Here is a 21527-nt window from a genome sequence, read left to right as displayed (position 1 = left end):
GAGCGCAGCGGCAGCGGGTAGGCGCGGGGGGCGGCCGTGCACCTGCCGTGCCCGCCGAGCGCGGCGGCGGCGGCGGCGGCAGCAGCACCCTCTCCTCTCCTCTCCTCCCCTCTCCTCTCCTCCCGTCCCGTTCCTCTTCTGCTCCCCTCTCCCCGTGGGGCCGCCTGGGGGCCCCGCTCTGAGCCGCGGGCGTTGGGTGCTGCCGAGGGGTTAGACACCCCCCTGCCGCTTCCTTTTCTTCCTTTTTCCTCCTGTCTCCCTTCCCTCCCTCTCCCCCACCCCGCTTTGAGGATTCAGGTTGCTGTAAGTCAGCTGCATCTGAGGCTCACAGGCTTTCCCCAAGACCCGCTCCTCAGCGGTTAATTTCGGGTCAGATTTGGGTGTAAGGTGTGAAGCATTGGGGGGATTGCTCCTCAAGGAGCCTCTGGCCTCCTTGATTAGAGGAAGCAGTAGATGTAGGCTTCCGTGCCTTGGTGTGTGCAGTTACAGACACAGAGTCTGCAGCGAGCGCTTTTAAAGCCGGGTTGAAAGCCAGAAGTGGAGGTGTGTGCTAGGTGGTATGGAACTGCTGCTGGAGAACTTCCTACATGGATGCAAGCAGGCTCTGCTGGAGGTGGCACCTGGTACCACTGGCGAAGGCCCACCTGCCGGAGAGACCTGTTCTCGCCTTTCCCTCATTCTCTGGGCCTGGCCATGCAGGATAGCCTGTGTTTAAGCAGTCCCTCCAAGCGCCAAGCCTGGCACTTGACATTTAGGGAGGCTGGGCAGCTGCACTGGCTTGCATTTAGTCATCTCATGTTGCAATAGCCTCCGGTTCAGTGCAGTCGCTAGCACCGAGTTATTGGTAGTTAAGGAACGTGGATATAGGTTCATTGCATATTGACAAGGATGGTTTCCTATATTTTAAAGTGAGAATTAGTTGTTTTCAGATTTGTGCATTAATATTAGATGGAAGGAATGCTGCCATCTAAGATTGTTCTAAAGCCTCCTAAGCTGATGGACTTGGTAGTTTCTGGCCCAAGTGTTTAGCTGCCAGGCATTAAGTATAATATGCCTTTGATCTGCCTGGATCCAAAGGCCTCTTGAGTCCTTAACGACACCCTGGCCAGGACCTGAATTTTGTGTAGAGGAGCAATGTGTAATGTATGCCTGTCCTCCAGAGTAACCATGCCATGCACAAAGACATAGAGTCCAAGCAGGAGCTTCACTCCATTTCTCCAAAGTGCAGCACAGCACAACTGAGCCAAGGTTTATGGTATTTGCAGTGGTAAAGGCTGGTAAAAAATGCCGTGTTTTCCTGAAACAACAAGGGAATCATGTTTCAGACAGTACAGTGTGAAGCCTGAAGGAATGATACAAAACATGGAAGGCAAGCATGGGTTCAAACTTAGTACCAGAATATTGTTTTATACCTGGCAATATAACAAGGAAGAGTAAAGGTAAATTTGTTTGCACTGCTAGAAGAAGTAGTTGCTGAAAATGAAAGAATAGGAAACCAGTTCGATTATTGAACTAAAGTTTATCCTTGTGCTTTGTTAATAGTGGAGAAATATAAAAGATGTGTTGGTAAACTACCTGTTTTCTGCTACAGCTTATTGTTGCTAAAGAATAACTTCTTTGTGAAACCTGGTTTCATCTACAGCAGGATGAGCTCTTCATAACCTGTTATCACAAATGTCATTGCCACAGGGTCCTTTGTTTTCTGGGGAAAGCCTTATTTGTTTGTGAAAAGCACAACCATGAATGTCAGATGAACTCAGGGATGTATGGAGATAGAGATAAATGATGGACAGGTAAATGAGAACTTGAGGCATGATCTACTCCAGTCCTTGTAAGGCCAGAGCTTGGGTCTCGCTGCCTGTAGCAGATGAGATGAGGTCATTCCTTGTCAAACGGAGTTAGGGTGCAGTTCTCTGAATGTTGCTGATAGTCCAGCCTTCTTTGCTGAAGCCATGTGATTCTGGATTTACAGCAACCGAAAGCCAGCATGAGGCAGTGATTTTTCTTTTGTACTAGCTTTTGTGTGAGTACAATCTGTGCAGCAAGTGCACAGATGTGTAACCTTGTGTGGCCACTTAGCATTAAAATACTCTCCAAGATGTGTGGAGAGCCTTCTGGCTTCTTACACTAAAGCCATTAAATAGTAACCTGTTTAATAATTACATTTTCATGAATGATAATTGTATTATCCCCTTGTATTTTAAGGGAACCATTTTAAGAGGTCTGTGACCTCAGTTTTTTGTTCTTTGCTAGCCTCTTACTTTTTTTCTCCTGCCGGTGGACTTTTTTGCCTTTTCACTTGGAGTATGGCCCCTTAAATAATTGCTTCAGTGTTTGGGACAACTGTGGGAGAGGAGAAATGGGTTTGGGATTGCCCTGGAACAGGTCTGCTGCTACTGGAGTACCACTTAAATAAAAGCTCACTCTTACCCAGGGCCGCCTCTTCCCACCTCTTTTTCTCTTTCTTCTCCCACTGGAGTTCTCCATAGCTCAGTTCTGCCAAACACAAAATGATTGATGAGCATTTGATAGCTTGACATTCAAGCTCAACTGGCCTAATGACTAGTTGTTGCTGTAAGGGGCAGTCCCACTTCTAGTCCCTGGCTTTATGCTCCTGCAGCTTCAAGTGCATACCAGTTACCAGTCCTGTGGCCACAGAGTGAGTTCATATTTTCTATTAGATCAGCTGTTTTTCAAGGCTAGTTTTCTGACAGATCAGCCACCTGAACTGTGGCTATACCGCCACTTGGTCTGGCACAGAGGAAGGCAGGAACCTGCAGCTGAGAGTGGGAGAGGAAAGGAAAGGTTGCCCTTTCAGTGGCCCCGACAGCTTCAGAGAGGAGATAGGGAGTTCATGGTGGGAGAGGTGAGAATGATTGTAGGGTTTGATGGTTAGTTGCACAACTAGTATCTGATTTGGAGAGGGAAAAAAATACCAAACAAGATTAATGAGTCTATCCTGTTTTACAGGAGGAAGATTTCAGTGTGGAGTGGGGACAGGAGAGAGGTCAAGCTGAACCAGGTGAATATAAAGAATTAAAAGCATGACAAAAATGTCGGTTTACATAAAGGAGCAGACTAGACCGTTTGGTGGGATACTGAGATATGTGAAAACAGAGTAGATTTCTTCCATTCCCAAGGATAAAGCATATGTGGATAATGAAGTTTTCAAGCTGCTTGTTTTGACGCAACAGATACTGCATTCAGTGCTGCCACTCGGTTACTCGAAGAGGAGAACGATTGTGCCCTCTTTACTAAGGGGGAGGAATAAAGACCAGAGGAGAGAGGCTCACACCCTGCCTGTCAAATGGCAGCTTGTAAAAATCCCAGGTTAATATAAGCCCTTGGTCATGGCAGTTGTGTTTTCTTCAGCTCTCTTCCTGTTGTTTACTGGGAGAGCGAGTCCTGTATCTTACCGAATCTCTTACCGAAGCGCACCTGGTGCTGCCTTTAAGCCTGCTAGCTTTGGCTACCTAAAGGGTAGGAAATCTGTCACAGATCCCAGGCAGGGACATTGCTGGGTGACGGTCGTCCTGGCACATCATCGGCTGTACTGCTGGGCTGGCACTGCTGTTAGCACACGGGGAGGCTCAGCTGCTCTACGTAAGCTGCAGTCACACCTTTTGCCTACAGTGCCTTTTGTTGTCTTACTCAACCGATGGGTCAAACTTGCAGCTAAATAACAGTTCACCTAGTTCCTGCTACTGAACCTGTAATAAAGAATACAGTACGTATTTTCCTATGGAGGGACTTTGGCCAGGATTTGAAGAAATGGTAGGAATTTTACAGCATTTAACCCCAATTTGAACTGGTGCTTTCACAGTCTCAGAGTTCCCCCCGTGTTGCCTATGCACATGAGCCTGCCTTCCCCTTTGTGCTGGCCCCCAGATGAGCCGCTGTAGAGCGCTCAGGTGGCGGAAAAATCTCTCTTTCCTCTCCTACTCTGACCTGCTGATTTTGCTCTTTGTGCAGCATGTATGCTGGGACAGGAGGATCAGGCTGGCCAAGAGAGTGCTGATCAAGATCTGCTGGCAGCAGTGTTTGGCTGCCTCCGTCCTCAAGCTGGAGAGTTCCCAGTTCTGGGCTGAAAACACTGCAGTTGGTTTTGAACAAATTTCAACCTTAGGAGTGTTTGAGGTGTTTCAAAGTAGATCTTTGTAAGGTGGAGAATTACATATTTATAGTCTCTCTGGGACAAAAGCAGAGTGTTTTGATGTCGGCAGGCTTTGGATCGTATCCTAAATGCATGTTCCCCCTCTGCTTTGTGCTGTGTTGACTCCTCAAAATAGTATTTGTTCGGTATTAAAGTTCTCTATTACATTTTGATGTCTATGAGGTTAGTTATGCCGTTTACTTGTCTCTGAAATAGATAATTTCTGATTTAAATGTAGTGATTAGAAAGTACAAGAATACCTTGATAAGAAGACTTACATACCAACTTCTCTCCTTTAAGGATCATCAATTAACAAAATTAGAGTGACAAATTGGCTGTGTAGTGACCGAAGGTGTCTGAAGAAAACCTTAAGGGAGATCAGCTGAGCTCTGCAGTGTATCTTCCAAGTCTGTTGCCAGTCTACAATTGCATGGCTTTGGGAGGATCTTTGTTACGCGTTCTGAACAGCAGATAACATTTGCCTAACCACATAACTGTGTTTCCTAAAATTTGATACCGGCTGTGGAGTAGATGGCTCAGCTTCCTCCTGGCATTCGCTTCATCACTTTATTTTCAAGAGATCAGTGGTAAGTCTTTAAGTATGTTGCTGATCTTTATTTTGGACAAGGTGAGTCTATATCTGAGAAAGAAGGTTCTGGTGCCTTGCTCTGTTTTTACCTTTTCATTGTTTCATATGTAAACTGAGAAAATAATAGTCAGTTGTGTAAGAAATAAATATTGCTGTCATTAAAATGCTGGCATACATTCTTGGAGGAACCTAGTCGTGGACTATATTATAGAGCCTTATTTATCAAGTGTGCTAGACAATAAACCCTTCTATCCTTTCCTTTGCAAGGTATGTATTTGAAGGGATGAATTTAAAATTTTTATTTTCAAATTCTTCGGTAAGAAGGAGGCTGGAGATTAGCTTGTTTGTCTTGACTAGAAATATATTTTTTCCTTCAGAAATTGATGTATAATAAAGACTAATAGAAGCTCAATTCTGATTCTTGCTACTGTAATATTAAATATTAAAAAAAGAAGCTTTGGAAACTAATCCTGAAGCTTTTCTGAAGTCTATTTGGATGACATCAGCTCTGGTGCTTTCTCAGAGAGAGAATACTGAGCCAGTTGTGTGTGAATAACAAAGAAATAACAAATGAAAGACCTAGCACTTCCCATTTGAGCGATTTTATCGCACATTTTCTCTACTGGAGCTTTAAGGACAAAGCCATTACAGTTTTTATGGCTTGTGAGGATGCCTTCAGTAATGGGGGTGAATAACCCACAGTATAACTCACTCTTTTTTATTTTGTTTGTGATTATGCCAGAAATATAAAAGAAGATCCTTGTTATATAGAAGTTTATAAGGCAGAGAATGACCGAAGATTAATTACAAAGTAGGAACCATAATGTGCTGTGTGATATCAGAGTTTTGTATGTATGCGTGTAGCATTATTTACGGATTTTTATTTTAAGGTCAAGACTGGAAGGAGTCAGGATATCTAGTCTGATCTCTGTGTATTATTAAAAGCATAAATCAACAAAACATTTGCTGCCTTAAACAACTGAAACTATGTACTGCAGGTAGAGAACAGAATAGATCGGATGGCTGTCCTTGCTTAAAACCCTTGCAGTTACAGGAAGTCTACGACATGTCCTTATAATTCAGACATATTGCAGAGAAAGACCTAAAGAGGCCAATCAGGATGAGGGAAAGCTCCTTTTCAAACCCCAAGCTGGTTAATTATGTTCATGTACTCCAGCTGACAGTGCACTGTCTCAGTGACTGTCCACTCTATAGTCTCTAGAAATGGCTGATTGTTGTTGTTAGAGAGGAAGGCAAAGTAAATAAAAAAAAAAATCCTATAAGCAGTAATGAAAGAAAAAAATAACAATCCAGAATAGCCAAACTGACAACACACAGAACCACAGTTAATGTTCTGATCGTAGCAGAAACCGGATGAGACTATGATATGAGAGATCTGATTATCTCTTTGTTTAATGTGGTTAAACCTTTTAATAGTCCCTCAAGGAAGGATATAAACTGAGCAAATCAGCTGTGCACAATCCAAGTGCAGAAAGAAGCAGCACTGCTACGTGGTCCTACCTCTAGCTGCATATTACTGAATTCTCTTTAAAAGCTGTATCAGGTCAGATGTTCTAAAATGGTGTTAATGCTAATGTGGTTTCTCTGGCTGTTAGGGAACGTGAAAAAGGTTGTCTTCAGTTATTCCCAAATTACCAGTAACTTTTGCAATATTTTAATATATTAATATGTAATATAACTTAGCACTATAATTAAATCTTAATAAAATCATTTCCAAACGCGTATTTTTTTTATATTACAGGTATAGAGCCTTCATTTTCATTCTCACTTTCTTGTTATATGCCAGCTTCCATTTATCGAGGAAACCCATTAGTATAGTTAAGGTAAGCAACGTTGTGTCCTTGTTTAAACATCCTTCTGCTCCTATTAAACAAGGAAATACTCTTCCTTTTCAGTATTTTCTTTTGTGAAAGGCAATGTTAAACTTTAACTTGGAGTGGTTTAAAAGACGAAAAAGCAATAAATGTGGTACGCAGTATTATTTACTTAATAAACTTTTGTGAGACTACTCCTAGAATATTGCATGTACTTCCATTCTTTGGGCTTAACACCATAGCTTAACAGCTCTGCCTTTACTTAACATCATGTGAATTAATCTAATGTATAAATATATAAGGTTTACAGGATTGCATTCTTAGATGTGAGAAAAGTTGCTTGTAACTGATAAGTCAAATGTATAAAATCCTAGTGACATTTACAGGACTATTCCAATTGCTGTTGAGCATCATTTTCATAATTTGCACACTTGGTGTTCTTTGGGATTTTTTTTTTTTTTGCTAGTTATCTGGTTATGGATCTACTGTTTCCAGTGGAGCTGGTGGTAAAATTCTCTGGGACTGTGTTGTATATGACTGATGAGTAAAAATGGGTAAAGTGGGTTGATGTTAGTAAAGTATTTCAAAATCCTTCAGTATTAGAAACACTGGTTCACTATAAGATATTGTTCTTTCAGGTAATGGGGGTTTCACACAGCAAAATCCCACTGGCTAATGATTCTACTTATTTCAGTGGATTTGACACAGGTTCATATAGAGCTAGAATTGTTAAATTTGCTATTTTATGGGATTTAGCAGGGTTGTCTTACAAGTGAGTCTTCTGTTTTTAAATTCTTTATCAGGGAGAGCTGCATAAGCACTGTGGTGCTTCGCATGAAGTTGAACTCAATTCCTACAGAGAATATGCCGGACAGATTCAGCCTGTCAAAAAGCCGTCTAATGTGTCTCAGTGTGGTTGGGAGCCATTTGGTGAGTGTTTTTTTTTTTGTTTGTTTGTTTGGTTTTTTTTGTGTGTGTGATTATGTGTTGAATCTAATGAGAATTAGATTATCTGCCTCTTCCTATTTTTTCTTGATGTATGGAGGTATTCAGGAGATTTATTTGGGAGAGGTGCTTTCTTTTAAATGTTCTTGTTGATATTACAAAGTTAAGTTGTGACACACCTTTACAATATCTTTCCTACTTAAAATCACTTAAACAGCTGATACTATTTTACTTGATATAGCTGTGAGATGTTTCAGTAGAGTTTCAGTCAGAAAATGTGCTTGTATAGAAATTTGGACTCATCTTTAAAATATTCATTGTGAGAGAATAAAATGAGAAGAGTAAAAATGAGTCGTTATTATCTTCCTCTGTTTTATTTCAAGGTCCACAGATCACTTAAATTGAATTAGTTGCTGTGTATCTAAACTGGAGCTTTTCAGAGTTCTTATCAGTCAGAAGGAATATTTTTTCCCCCCTAATTTAATTGTGAAAGATGTGAGACTTTCTTGCAGATTAGGGTTGTCAGATTACTGAGTAGTTTATAAACCTGGCCCTTTAACTTGTAAGTAGGTAAATACTTTGTCTATTTAAATATTAAAAAAAAAAATCTGACAACCCTAATCTGCAAAAAATTTGAATTAAATTCAAATTTAATTGTATTTGAATAGAGATTGTTCAATCACTCCCTGACACTTTATCACTGTGAAGAATATTAGTGGAGTAGAACAGTCACATTCAACATGCTAGTCCTCCATTCCCATCTATGTGGGCATCGGTAATCTTTTCTTCTTATTCTTTAATTAGCAATAAATTTCCCCCATTCTTTCCAAAGATGGGTTGAGATCTGAGCTCTGAGTTCTCTATGGACAGAATTCTGTGTTACTATCTGCCTGATGTGGGGTAGTCAGTCCACTGCCAGGACTTAGTCCCGTATGTTTCCAGAATTATTGGGATGCAATAAAGCTTGGTTGCTGTTTCCTGTGCCTGGACCAAGGAGGTACTTACTGAGCTCACTAATTTAATATATTAGCTAGCTTTCTTAATTTTCAATACCTTCTGAGCTCCAGTGTCCTCCCTCTTCCATGGACACATGTTATTGCAAAGCTTTTCTTTTTTGAAACAGCTGGCAAGGTGGGAATACCACTAAAAGGAAGAGTGCTGTAATAACTGTGACTTTCATTTCAAATCCAATGGGAATTGTGGTTCCTTGCGAATACCTACACTCTTTTTCTTAGGATGACCTCAGATCTCCTGAGATTAGGTGCTTCTAGCTAGATGGAGTCCTTTCTGCTGCTTCCATGCTTTCTTCGAGTCCCATTTAGTTGTGGCTGAGGTTGTTTCCCGTACAGAGCAGAATGCTGTTTTTTAAACAAGACTTCTATCTCTGTGGCCTATGACTAGATGGAATACGAAAAGCAAAAGTCTTTAAACTTTTTATAAAATATATTAAGCTGATTCCCCAGAAGCCTATCTGGTGATGGCTTCTTTTTTTAGCCATTTTGTCTTTTAGGACATAACACATTTGATACATATCTTTCAACTATGCTTTTAATAAAATCCCTTAAATTTTTGTGTTTTCTTCTTGTCAAAGAAGCTGTAAGAAATGGTCAACTTGTTAATAACTGATGTTTCTTTTGCCAAATGCTGTTTTGAATACAGTGGAATTGAGAATGGGACTAGCAATGTTTTTCCTGATATGTTACAGATAAAAATGTGAATTGTAGATAGTTTTTTTTGGTTAAATAATATGTTTTGCAAAATTCATGCATAAGTCTAAAAGTGTCTAATTAAAATTAAATGTCAGTGCAGGTACACAAGAAGTTTTTTTATAATGTAAAAACTGTTGGAAAGCTATTGGTACATTTAACCTGATACTTTGTTTTGAAAATGTATTCTTAGATAAGAACAACTACAAGCAATTACTAGGAGCACTGGATTACTCTTTTCTGTGTGCATATGCAATTGGAATGTATCTGAGGTAAATCTCACTCTTGAAAAACTGCTTCATAGTTTACTATTTTTACATGAGGGTATACTACTACTGAGCTACTGTCCTTTCCTACTGGAAAGTTTCTGGTGAAGGCAGGAAGAACTTGGCTGTCATGCTGCAATCTCTGGTGTAGCTGCTATGAAAAAGTGCATTTTCCTGAGTCCGCAGTGGTATAATTCATGTTGATCTGTAGAAATATTCTTACCTCCATATGACTTGAATGCTTCCCAGTTCACAGTCTAGCCTGTCTTTCTTCATATGAAGGTAGAATGTATGTCCCCAGACTGCAGCTTTCATGTGTAGACTAAGCTGGCTTTCCTGGCTTTCTTTTAGTAAAAGAGGAGAAGCAGGCATCCCCTAAAAGTGTAGGGAGTCCATCTTAAGATGTATGGGATGAACTGCGTTTTGAATATACGTCTCTTTATTGACTAAAAATGGAACCTTCGTGAGTAGAAGGTTCACTAGCAAGGAAGACAAGCCTCATTCTCAATGGCTGAAGATACTGGAGATGTATTACACCTTACGGGTCATTTGAAAAATGATTTTGTGAGTAAATCATTTCCAGTGTACTCCAGGTGAATATCTCCCTGAAAGATGATTCTGTACATGTTCGTACTTGGCAATTATTGTTTATTAGCTGTTTGTTGTTTATTTTGTCAAAGTCCTAAAAATTGCTCATTTCATTTTGCTGATGATACCAAGCTGGGAGGAGTGGCTGATACACCTGAGGGCTGTGCTGCCATTCAGAGAGACCTGGCCAGGCTGGAGAGCTCGGTGGAGAGGAACCTCCTGAGGTTCAACAAGGGCAAGTGCAGAGTCCTGCACCTAGGGAGGAATAACCCTATGCACCAGTACAGGCTGGGTGTTGACCTTCTGGAGAGCAGCTGTGCAGAGAAGGACCTGGGAGTGCTGGTCGATGACAAGTTGACCGTGAGCCAGCAATGTGCCCTTGTGGCCAAGAAGGCCAATGGTCTCCCTGGGTGCATTAGGAAGAGTGTTGCCAGCAGGTGAAGGGAGGTGATCCTGCCCCTCTCCTCAGCCCTGGGGAGGCCTCATCTCGAGTCCTGTGTCCAGTTCTGGGCTTCCCAGTGCAAGAGAGACATGGAGCTACTGGAGAGAGTCCAGTGTAGGGCTACAGAGATGATCAGAGGCCTGGAGCACCTGCCCTATGAGGAACGGCTGTGAGAGCTGGGCCTCTTCAGCCTGGGGAAGAGAAGACTGAGGGGGGATCTTATCAATGTGTGTAAGTACCTGAAGGGAGGGTGTCAAGGGCACAGGACCAAACTCTTTTCAGTTGTCCCATGTGGCAGGACAAGAGGCAATGGGCAGAAACTGAACCACAGGAAGTTCCGCCTGACCGTGAGGGGGAATTTCTTCACTGTGAGAGTGACGGGGCACTGACAGGTTGCCCAGAGAGGTTGTGGAGTCTCCTTCTGTGGAGATAGTCAAGGTCCGCCTGGATGCAACCCTGTCTAACATGCTGTAGGTGACCCTGCTTGAGCAGATGTGTTGGACTAGATGATCTCCAGAGGTCCCTTCCAACCTCAACCGTTCTGTGATTCTGTGATTTTTAATGTTTCTGTGGAAAAAAAAAAAGCAACAAAAGAAACCCAGCAGCTGCCAGTAGAGCTGTCTAAACCAGAATTAAAAAACACAATGTTCTTTATTTTCAAAAGGTGGGGGTGTGGTCACACTTTAACATTCCCTTTCTTTTTCTTTCCTTCCACTTTTCAAGTGGTATCATAGGGGAACGGCTACCTATCCGGTATTATCTGACAGTCGGAATGCTTGCTAGCGGCCTCTTCACTGCAATGTTTGGATTGGGTTATTTCTATAATATACATAATCTGTGGTTTTACATAATGGCCCAGGTAGGCATGCTGTTACTTAGATACCATGAGGTTTTGCGGTGCTTTTTGGTGTTGAGCTGTTTTTTCATGTGCAAACGATGATTAGTGGTTAGATGAAAAGATAGAAATGCTGGCATGCATTATGCTATGAAAAGTAATTAGAGACAACACTGATAGAGTGTATAGCCTCAGGCTTTATTTAAAAAATATATTTTTTAGAGGAAGAACTCTTTAAAAACAAATTTAAGTCTTTCAATATGTATCAAATCACTGATCAAATCTTTGCAAGCCTTAATGTGGGAGAGTTTTAAAACAGACATATTTACTTTTGTCAGTCTGCCAAAACCTGAATGACGCATCCTGAGTTTCTCTGCAGGATAATTATATTTGTGCTGCTAATGATGAGTAGTCTCCCACACTGGTGTGGCTGAGACACAGCCAGCTTCTGCAACAAAAATTGTTGTATTGGATTTTTCAGAGCACTTGGAGATCTGTTCAGACATCACATGTACATTTACCTTTGACCTAAAATGGAATTTAGGTCAGATCCAGGATACAGTTTGTCCTTCTGCATCATTTTAGACATGTCCACACTTTGCATTGCTGTTCTCTTTGTATTATATCAGCAACACTTTCACAGCTGGCATGTTTCCATGGCATGATGCAACAGGACATGCAGTGATACTCACTTGTGTAATGAAAGCTTTATAACAATTCCACCTGTCACCTGTTCAACCACGTATGTCGCTGCCCCAGTGCTCTTGGGCTACTTGGTTTCTAAGACCTGAGCCAACTCTTTCAGGGTTGGACTAGGTGTCTCTGCAAAATGCTGCAGTGTATGATGTAGATAGAGTCCTGTAATGCTAAGGACAGTCTCATACTATCAACCTAACTGGTTCTTGGTGAAAAAAGTAATGTTTATTGCGTGTTCAAATGCTTATTGTGCATGTGAATTGTTATACTGTACTTGTACTGTGAAATGCTAGAAAAGGAGTTTTATAGGAGTCAAAGCAAGTTAGGATTCCCTTGGGACCTGTTCACTATCTAGGCTGAAACAATCTCTACTCGAGCTTCAATATGGCATGTTAAGTTTCTCCTCTCAGTTTGTGTGCATGTTTCTTTTATCTCTTTCAAGATTAATGTTCAGAATTGTCCAATCTCTCCTAAATCTTTCTTTTTTGTTGTTTTTATTTTATTTGATTACAAATATACTTTATCTTGCATTCAAATTGAGCAAAGTATTGTGTAGGTATTGGGTGTGTGGAATCAGTTTCTCAGATCTGCTTAGTGGAATGTGATTTTTAAGTCTGCTTAAACATTAATTTTTGTGTTCAACTTCATAAAGTACTTGGAGATATTTAGGTAGAAGGAGGAATATCTTCAAAATATTATAATTTGTTTGCTACTGGAAAAAAATGCATTGGACACCCCCACTAAATTTTTAAATTCAGAGCGTTTTTGTAGGCCTACTTTTTCCAATGCAGCACTCACCAGGAATTGTGTAGGAACCTGACTTATTACAGGGTGTGTTGGTTTATTGTTATTTTTATATGCTTTCAGATAACTAATGGGTTGGTGCAAACTACTGGCTGGCCAAGTGTTGTTACATGTATTGGCAACTGGTTTGGAAAAGGAAGGTAAATAATATGTAATTCAAAGTACTGGAACTACAAATTAGCACACTTTGTGCTGTAATATTACAATCAATTTAAATATTCTGCTCTTGCTTCAGCGATTTTGAGGATGAAACAAGCACTTGGGTAGATCCTTGAGAGGAATTTTTTTTTATTATCTTTATTAGTTTACATAAAGAGTTTAAAACATTCTCTCATGTCAGAACAGTGTTTGATAATAGCTCTTTAATCTGCTGTACTTTAGATGTTTACTTTTTCAGATAAAGTATTTCAGAGTTGAATTAAAAAGAATTCTTGTGAATATTATCAGTCTAAAACCACCTTTATTAAAGGCAGTTACCATACTATTTTAATGTGGAATTTCTCATGTTTTCCTGAGAAATCATGTGTGTCTGTGTTTTAAAGCAGTTTTCTGGATATAGCTCTTTTTGTCTAATGCCCTTTTGGTCTAATGCCTTTTTTTCTGATAAACTTACAGAACTTAATTAAAATTTATAGTATTTAATTAAAGAAGAAAATAGAGCAGCTAATTTAACCTTTCTTTTTGTCACTTTCTTCTTAAAAAATTTTTTTTTAATCCTGAGGAGAGGTCATTCACAATGATTTTTTTCATCATACCATACAGGAGTTTTTCATAGATTTTTGCAGTAGTACAGGCTAAATCCTTTGGTTCTGATAACTGTTGATGCATGTAATACACAGAAATGCTACTACAGTGTCATCTGTTGTAGATAATATTTCCTGAACGTTATTACGAATCAGTGCAAGAGGACATGTGAAAATTAACTATGCTTTCCATATAAAATCATGAGATAAGAAACTTCTATCTAAAGCTAGTTTTCTGTGGTCCCTGCAGCCTCTTTGTTGATACTTACAGAATGTAGAGAGCGATAACCATCATACAATATTGAATAAAATTGGTGGTTCTACACAAAAAGGATGCTTTTATTCAAATTTTGCTTCATGCAAAAGCAAAAATCTTTACTCTTAGGAGGCCAAATAATGGACTGATAGATAGAGCTCTGGAATGAATGCCAGTAAACTGGTTCTTGTTCTAATTTTGCTACAAATTTCTTGAAACATGAGCACACCTTTTAGATCTTGTCTTCAGCCAGAGCAAAAGATGTGTTTTCATTCAAACTAGGTTGCTCCAGGTAAAGTGCTACTAAAGGCAAAGTAGTTTTCCCATGACTTAGGAGGAAAAAACTGTTAACTGCGTTGACGTTAGTAGGATTTTTGAGGTTTACGTTAGCCCAGCTGGAGTTATAGTGCAGTAGCTTTAAGCTGGGATTTCCAGGCTGACAGCAGTCTGATCTGTCAGCCCAGCTTGTGCAGCTATTATCTTCAACTAGTGCTTGGTAAGTCCAGGATATGTTCAGAGAACGCTGGATTTGTTCTACCTATCCTGTACAGATTGCTTTCTTCTGCATAGTAAGCCTAAGGTATTCTGAATACATCACATTAGCTTTGCAATGTGTCTGCTGCAGGACTTGCATTCCCGGAAGCACCAGACTTAGTATGCATGTGCTACACAACATGCACATGTTTGTTTTAATCCAGGAAACTCTATCCAGAAACGTGCAAGTCCTAAAGATGTCTTTAAATCCCATTAAATGCAGAGTGAATTCTGTCATGCATAGAAAAGTACTTGGAGTATTTCTGTTAATATTCAGGTGCCTTGAAATGGCTAGATAAAAAACTGTAGCATAAAGGAATGTTCTGTAATAGAACAAAAAGGTTTCAAATATTTCACTGGTACTAAATGTGAACAGTTTTTTGATATACTTTTCTCACTATAATAGTACTTATTGTTGGCATAAAAATAAGTGTTTGTCTTTTTGATGCAGGAGAGGTTTGATCATGGGAATATGGAATTCACATACTTCAGTGGGAAATATCTTGGGATCCTTAATTGCTGCTTACTGGGTGTCTACCTGCTGGGGTCTGTCCTTTGTGGTGCCTGGTGTTATCATTGCTGTGATGGGGATTGTTTGCTTCCTGTTTCTTATTGAACGTAAGTGTTTTAGTCTGATAAAAACCATGTAGATGCTTGTTATAGTGGTGGAGGGAGGAACATCAGCTGTTTAAATTAAGGTACCAATGCAAAGTATGTGTAATAGTTTATTCAGATAGAAACAAATGCTCTTCAAACTACGGCAATACTTAAACCACTTTTTCCTAGAACACTATATGGAGAAAAAGACAGGTATGTCCAAAGAATTAATGCACTCAGACTGGCACATCTGAGGAAGTACCATTTCAGAATTCATTATGGTTCCCTTTCTATATATAAACTTTTCAAGTGCATCTTAGCAGAATATCCCACCTTGCTGCAATGTATATGCAGTGCTACCATTCAAGTCGCATTGTCCATATTCTATACTACAAGATCTGGAAATCATCTGATAGAGCAAATTTTATTACTTTAATTGTACTGTTAGAAATTGAAAGAGAAAGAATTCTTCCTCTTGTCCTTATATGGACTCAGATATATTAGTATATGAAGGCTTATGTTACTGTAGCTGTTCCATCTCAGGAAGCAGAAATTCTGTAGATACAACTGGAGTGTTGTAATGAGCTGGTATGCCAGACTAGCACTTAATACAGTTATAGAATGGGAAGGATACTATGGAGCACCATTATCTTCTTCCCTACTGGCACAATTAGACACACCAGGACTGCTTTTGTGTCATCTGTGCTATTGGCTTATTGAGAATAAATTACACAGTTTTTTCCCCCTCAATCCCCTCATAGTCTAGACCAAGCTGAACTGATAGAAGTGTTTTAAGATATGTTATCCTTGTTTTCCTTATTAACCGTGTGTGATATTGTATTTCAGATCCTAAAGATATAAGTTGCTCCTACACACCATCCAGTGTAAGTAAATGCTTTTTCTGTTTAGATTTCTGCCTTCTTATATACATGTTTATTATGGTAGTTCTGGAAACCAGATGATTTGTGTGGTCGTTCTTTGTCAGGCCGTGCTATTACTGACTTAAGTGTGAGGGAATGATCACTGTTCTGTGCTGCAGTAGAAACTAGTAGCTTTCTATCAGAACAGGGTGAATCAAAAGGTGAAAGATTGATTTTAACTTGCATTTTGCAGTGGATGAACTCATTAAGGCAAAACAAGTAAAAAAAATATTCATCTTTCTTTAAGCTTTCTTATTTTCCTCTAGTCTTCCTGTGCAACAAGATACTTAGAGCATTTTGACCTGTATCCTCTGTTTGCCCTCCTTAGGTAAGGCATAATGAGATAGGTGCCATCCGTATGCAATGAGGGTCTTGCTGTTTGAGAATACTGTACTAGGCATTGCAGAAAGTAAAAAGCAAACAGACCCTTCCCCCTGACGCAGTCTCAATGAAGTACGCATCTATGAGTTTGGGGTGGAAGGTGGTAGAGGGAAGGACCATAGGAGCACATTGCTGGGGAAGAAAAGGTAGCAAGGTCTGGTTATGAAGTTAAGATGAAGAGACTGGGGTAAACAGCTCATGGCAGTGAGTTTTGTTATCATATACCATGTCATTTATGTAATCAAAACCAGCTAGGGTTAATGAAGATTATACTTGTGTCAATAAAGAGCTGTGAAAATGGAGAGAGAAATAGCTTATGCTTAATGGTATGGGTCACATGGCAATGCAATGCTTTAGTTTTTATAGAATTGCAGAGTAATTTGAAATGGACATACAGAGGTCATCTGATCCTACCCCCCTGCTCATAGTGGTGCCAACTTTGATGTTCATTGATTGCTTAGGTCTTGCCTGGTCAAATTTTGAACATCTCTAAGGATGGAGATGACATTTATACTTATTTACATTCTAAAAACTCATTGGACATTTAAAAAGAAGTATTGATTACATGGTTTACTGGCATAAAAAACGATGCATTTTGCTGTTATATGAGAACCTGTGTTTTGAGGGCTTAAATTTCAGTGAGGTAGTGAACTTTATTAAGCTGTAAATGTGTTATCACACTCATGCTGTTTTCTGTTTCTGGAATGCCTGCTGCCTGGCTCACAAGGGAAAATACAACTATTTTGACACTAGAGTTTGAAAATCCAGCATTAGAGACTGACCATTGAAGGCAATGTGAAGGCAGGATTATGGGGTGTGTGTGTGGATGTTTAAGCCTTCTTTGAGTTGTTAAACATTGCGTATATGCTTCCTCTGCCATTGTGGTAGCAAAACTGTAGCTTTTAATTGTTTCTAAAAGGAAGTCTTCTGCTTAAATATTTGCATAAAGTTGTTGGTTGTTTAAACACTATTTAAAAGTAAGTTGGGAAGATATTTAAGCTCCAGTACTGAGATATTAGCCCAATACCATTGGCACAAAAGTGCATAAGACAACTTAAGTGCTCAAAACCAAGTTGAATAGAAAGTCATGTCTATACTGGGAAAAGAGATGTATGTTAGAAAGCTTTTGATACTACATGGGAAGATTATTCCTTTCTTACTTTGTGTAGCTGTTACCCAAGGGGAGGGAGGCAATCCAAACAGAACAAGAGAAAAATAAGCAAGGAAAGAGAACAAAACGGAGAGCTTTAGGGAAGACAAACTGTGTGCACCTTTCGGTAACAGAATGTCATTTGTTACCCTGTTAGGCTGAGGAGTATATTTGCAGGTTCATCTCTGCTTTATGTTCTGTAAGACTTTGGTATCTGTTTATTTGTACTGTAACCAAAAGGCTCTTCTCCTTTGGCTCCCAGGGAACTGTGGGCAATCACACTCTGTCACATTTTAGACAAGTTCTTTGAAAGCATAGAGAAGAAGGAGTGGTAAAGAGGGTCTTGACGTTTCTGTGAGGGCAGATCAGGCCTGTTGAGGAACATGCTGGGGAGAAGGTCCCAGGGAATCCTACATATATTTTCCTATACTAAAGGATTATCCTTACGATCAGCTGCACATGTATGTATATGTCAAATATACCTTTTAGTTGCAAGTCTGACAGATTGCACAAGAATGATTTCTGCTTTTTACTCCTTCCTCCCCTCCATCAGTTTTAGATAGCTTTTTGCATTTTAAATGTTTTCTTTTTCTTGAATAGTAACTGAAGGCAACTTGTCTTTTGTAGTGTTTTTTTTTAAATGATCTATGTGACTCCTATTCTTAGTGTGTTACTGTGAGATAAAATGTATTCACAATAAGCTCTATATTTTTCATTTAGTTCTCTTGCTTCTTAAAGATAAGTTCTGTAAACTATGAGAATATTTTATGTAAATCTTAGAGATGCCTACGAGAGAGACTTTTTCCTTTGGCTTTTATGTAGTTCAGAAATGCTCCTGAGAACATTCTAGCTGCTTTTATAGTATCTAGAGCATAATTTTTACAAAATAATCTGTTAAGCTTTATAGATGTCTACCATTTGTTTCAAATATACTTACTAGAAAGCACAGCAAAAGAAGTCTGCACAATAGATTGCTCATATAATTCACTAAGAACTGAGAAAAGAAAAATGTGATATTCAATATAATACTTGTCATGATTTTTTTTAACAACAATCTAGCATTTTAGGAGCTTTTTTCCTTTCATTCACCACCCCTCCACCTAGGCCTAGAAAGGGGATATCATTTGACTTAATCTTCTCTAGAACAGTAGCAAGATCACTGCACCATGTGCAGCCTCATTGTGTAGCAATACATTTGATCTCCTGTTTCCCTGGAAACCTTTCTTTCCAGAGAAGAACCAAAGGCATCACTTCTCCTTTCCCCATTCCGTATATTTAAATTTGAAACGCTTGTAGAAGGTTTGTAAAGTACTCCCCACACTCCTTGGACTTTTTTCAGATTAAGATTTGCCTTTGTCTTGGGATGCTATATGCCATTTGAATTGCATAATTACCTCACTTCAACTGTGTGTAATCTGCAAAGTACAGTGAATTCTGAATTCTTAATGAATATGGCTTGCAGTTTCCGTTCACTGTGGGGAGAGTGGTTGTATGAATTGAGGAAATTGATAGGATAAGAACAGAAGTTCAGTAAGGTGTCCTAAAAATGCAGATATGGTAGTGACCATATCTGATTGCTAAAGAAAAAAAGATTTCTAATAGAAAGAAGATTCACGCAAAGAAATAGTGTGTGTTATCACTTGGAACAAAAAATTTCAGCTTTGCTGGATGAGGAATAGAATTTTCTGACAGGCATAACATGACAACCATCATTTTGCGCTCAATCAGTCTGAGAAGTAAAACAACCTATGTGCTTTTGCCAATTGTTAGAAATCCTTTTTGAAGAATAATAATGAAAAAATACATACATTATACTGATAATGCTAAAGCAGGTCACTTTGGACAGATTTTTGGTGCGATGCAGGTAACTGTACCTACTGGTGCCAAATACTGAACTTTGTTGTGGAAAAATGAGATGACTTAAATTTAAACAAAACTAAAATAAATACTTAACATGAGTGAAATTCTTTGTTATCTCTGTGTGATACTGCTATCCTGGACTTAGTACACTGTTTGCAGCATACTCATGAGCCTAGTGTTTCTACAGAGTTTACAATGGTGAGTGATCTCATTTTATTGAGTTGTGCAGAAGCACAAGGGAAAGCTGGGCAAAGAACCTTGGATAAACAATTCTCCTTCTTCATTTACTGGTTTCTTGGGGCATTCTTTGTTCACTTCTATTCATCTTTACTCTGATTTATGAATTTGAAATTTGTTTCAAAACATTTCAGTGTGGTAAAGTGCATTTAGATGACAGAACTGGAGGTTTAATATATAGCTTTCCAAATGGCAGTTCCCACAACGAATAAATGCAAGAAATCAATGTGCTTTGTCATGCATTGGTGCACTCGTATAATGGATGTTAGAAAGCGGGTTTAATGGCATTTCTAAAACATGCTGATTTTGAACTTTTTTATTGCTTCTTGTCACTTTTCTCCCTGTATTATTTTTATAGGTACATGTGTTAGTTGCAGAATGTTCATACAGGCCTGTCTTTATGCACTAGAAACTTTCTTTAACGTGATCTTGTGTTTCCAGGAAAACTAGTTCTTAAACCCCTGTGATAAAGTGCTCATGCATTTAGAAGATACTACACTGTAATGTTTATCTTCCGAAGAACAGAAAAAAATTTCAAGTTTTAAATGTATAGCCTCTCAGTCTAGTCCTTATCCCCAGACGTTTCCTCCTTACCACAGTAAATCTTATTTTTGACAGTCAAATGAAAGTCTTTCATTTTTTTTCTCTGCTGTGCTGCTTGAATAAAGATGTAGATGATTTTTCTGTAGATAATGGATTTTCTTCCCCATAGATTGTTGTAAATCATTTTCCAACAAAAACCTAATTTTCTATAAGATAAAATCTAAAAATCTGTTTTATCAAACCCTGAGGATTTGAGTTTTGTTTATTTGTTCTGGAGTATACATGCCAAAGATTGCTTGTGCCTGTGCTACTGCACTGAACAGCATAAATACTTACTTACTCTCACTTCATAAATTCTTGCTTTCTTAGAGGGATATATGAATGAATGGCAGTTTGTTTGAAGGAAACTGCAAGATACATGCTTGAATTTTTGGGGGGCAAGAATTACTCAGAGCTTCATTTTGAATTAAAGTGTTCAGTCAGAATGGGCATTCCTTTCTGATTTTTTTATTATTGTTTTTATCTTTAATGTGGCATTCAGGATGTAATTAGATACCTGTCAACCAAATATCTTATCTCAGAAGAATATACAGTGCTTCTTGTGGTCTTAGCATAGGTTCTCCCTACCTGATTGCAAACTACATTCAAGCTCTACATTTAATTCAGCAAATGAAGCTTAGTATCTCTGGCAAATCCTTTTAGACGCAGGACCCCAGGCTGACATTTTCCAAGGAATGTTCATATTAATAGATACGTGTAGAAAACAATATATTAGCCGAGGTCAACCTAGGGGCCTGAAGGAATGTGCAAAGTGTGGGTGGGTCTGATTTGTGGGAAAGCTACTGCTAGAGCTGTCTGGAGGAAGACATTAGAGTAGGTTGCTCCAAGACTCTGCCTGAGAAGTTGGAGAGCACTCTGACTTACTGGATCTCATAATTCTGACATTCTGCACTCTGGTATTGTAGGATCTAGTAGATCCTACAGTATAACCCATTGCCTCAATTTCTGTTTTCAGCTCCCTAGAGGCACTGTAGCTCTTCATTACCCTGCTTGCCCCTAATAGGACAGCCTCTTGTCTGATTCTAGGTAGGAAGACTAGGGCAAGCATAAGATAAAGGGATAAACTTTTTCTATCTTCAGCAGGTAGGGAATTGAAGAAAAACAGCTTTTCTGAAACGAGTCAACTTTAACTGCTGTTAAAGTAATCTGCTTATGAGACAATAGAGGGTTGAAATGCCAGTGAATATTCATTAGTGGAAAAAGCTGTTGAGGACGTTAAGAATGGTATGACTGTGCTCTGAATTTAGTGCTGCTTCTATGTACAAGACAGCATGGAATCAGCCCTCAAATACATTTGGTAACTGTGTTTTTATATAGATTGCAGTAAGTCTGCCTAAGAACTTAAAAAAAAAAATTTTTTAAGCACTGTCATTACGTTAGAAATGCT

General features: G+C 39.2%; 1 protein-coding gene across 1 annotated transcript in view; it reads left to right on the top strand.

The window, feature by feature from the left end:
- The window catches only part of SLC37A1 (solute carrier family 37 member 1), a 40012-nt gene that overhangs the window by 543 nt on the left and 17942 nt on the right, over nt 1-21527 (top strand). Inside the window, exons 2-9 of the mRNA XM_085297950.1 lie at nt 4454-4740; nt 6505-6586; nt 7381-7507; nt 9422-9500; nt 11248-11383; nt 12923-12999; nt 14844-15010; nt 15836-15873. Coding sequence (XP_085154076.1) covers nt 4685-4740; nt 6505-6586; nt 7381-7507; nt 9422-9500; nt 11248-11383; nt 12923-12999; nt 14844-15010; nt 15836-15873 — 762 coding nt within the window. The 5' untranslated portion in view covers nt 4454-4684. The remainder of the gene's footprint in view (nt 1-4453; nt 4741-6504; nt 6587-7380; nt 7508-9421; nt 9501-11247; nt 11384-12922; nt 13000-14843; nt 15011-15835; nt 15874-21527) is intronic.

This window comes from Rhea americana, unplaced genomic scaffold (assembly GCF_003343005.1).
Source record: "Rhea americana isolate MKP2758 unplaced genomic scaffold, rheAme1 scaffold_132, whole genome shotgun sequence".
NCBI lineage: Eukaryota > Metazoa > Chordata > Aves > Rheiformes > Rheidae > Rhea > Rhea americana.
Note: the sequence above shows the minus strand (reverse complement) of the source record. Positions and strands in the feature narration are given on the sequence as shown.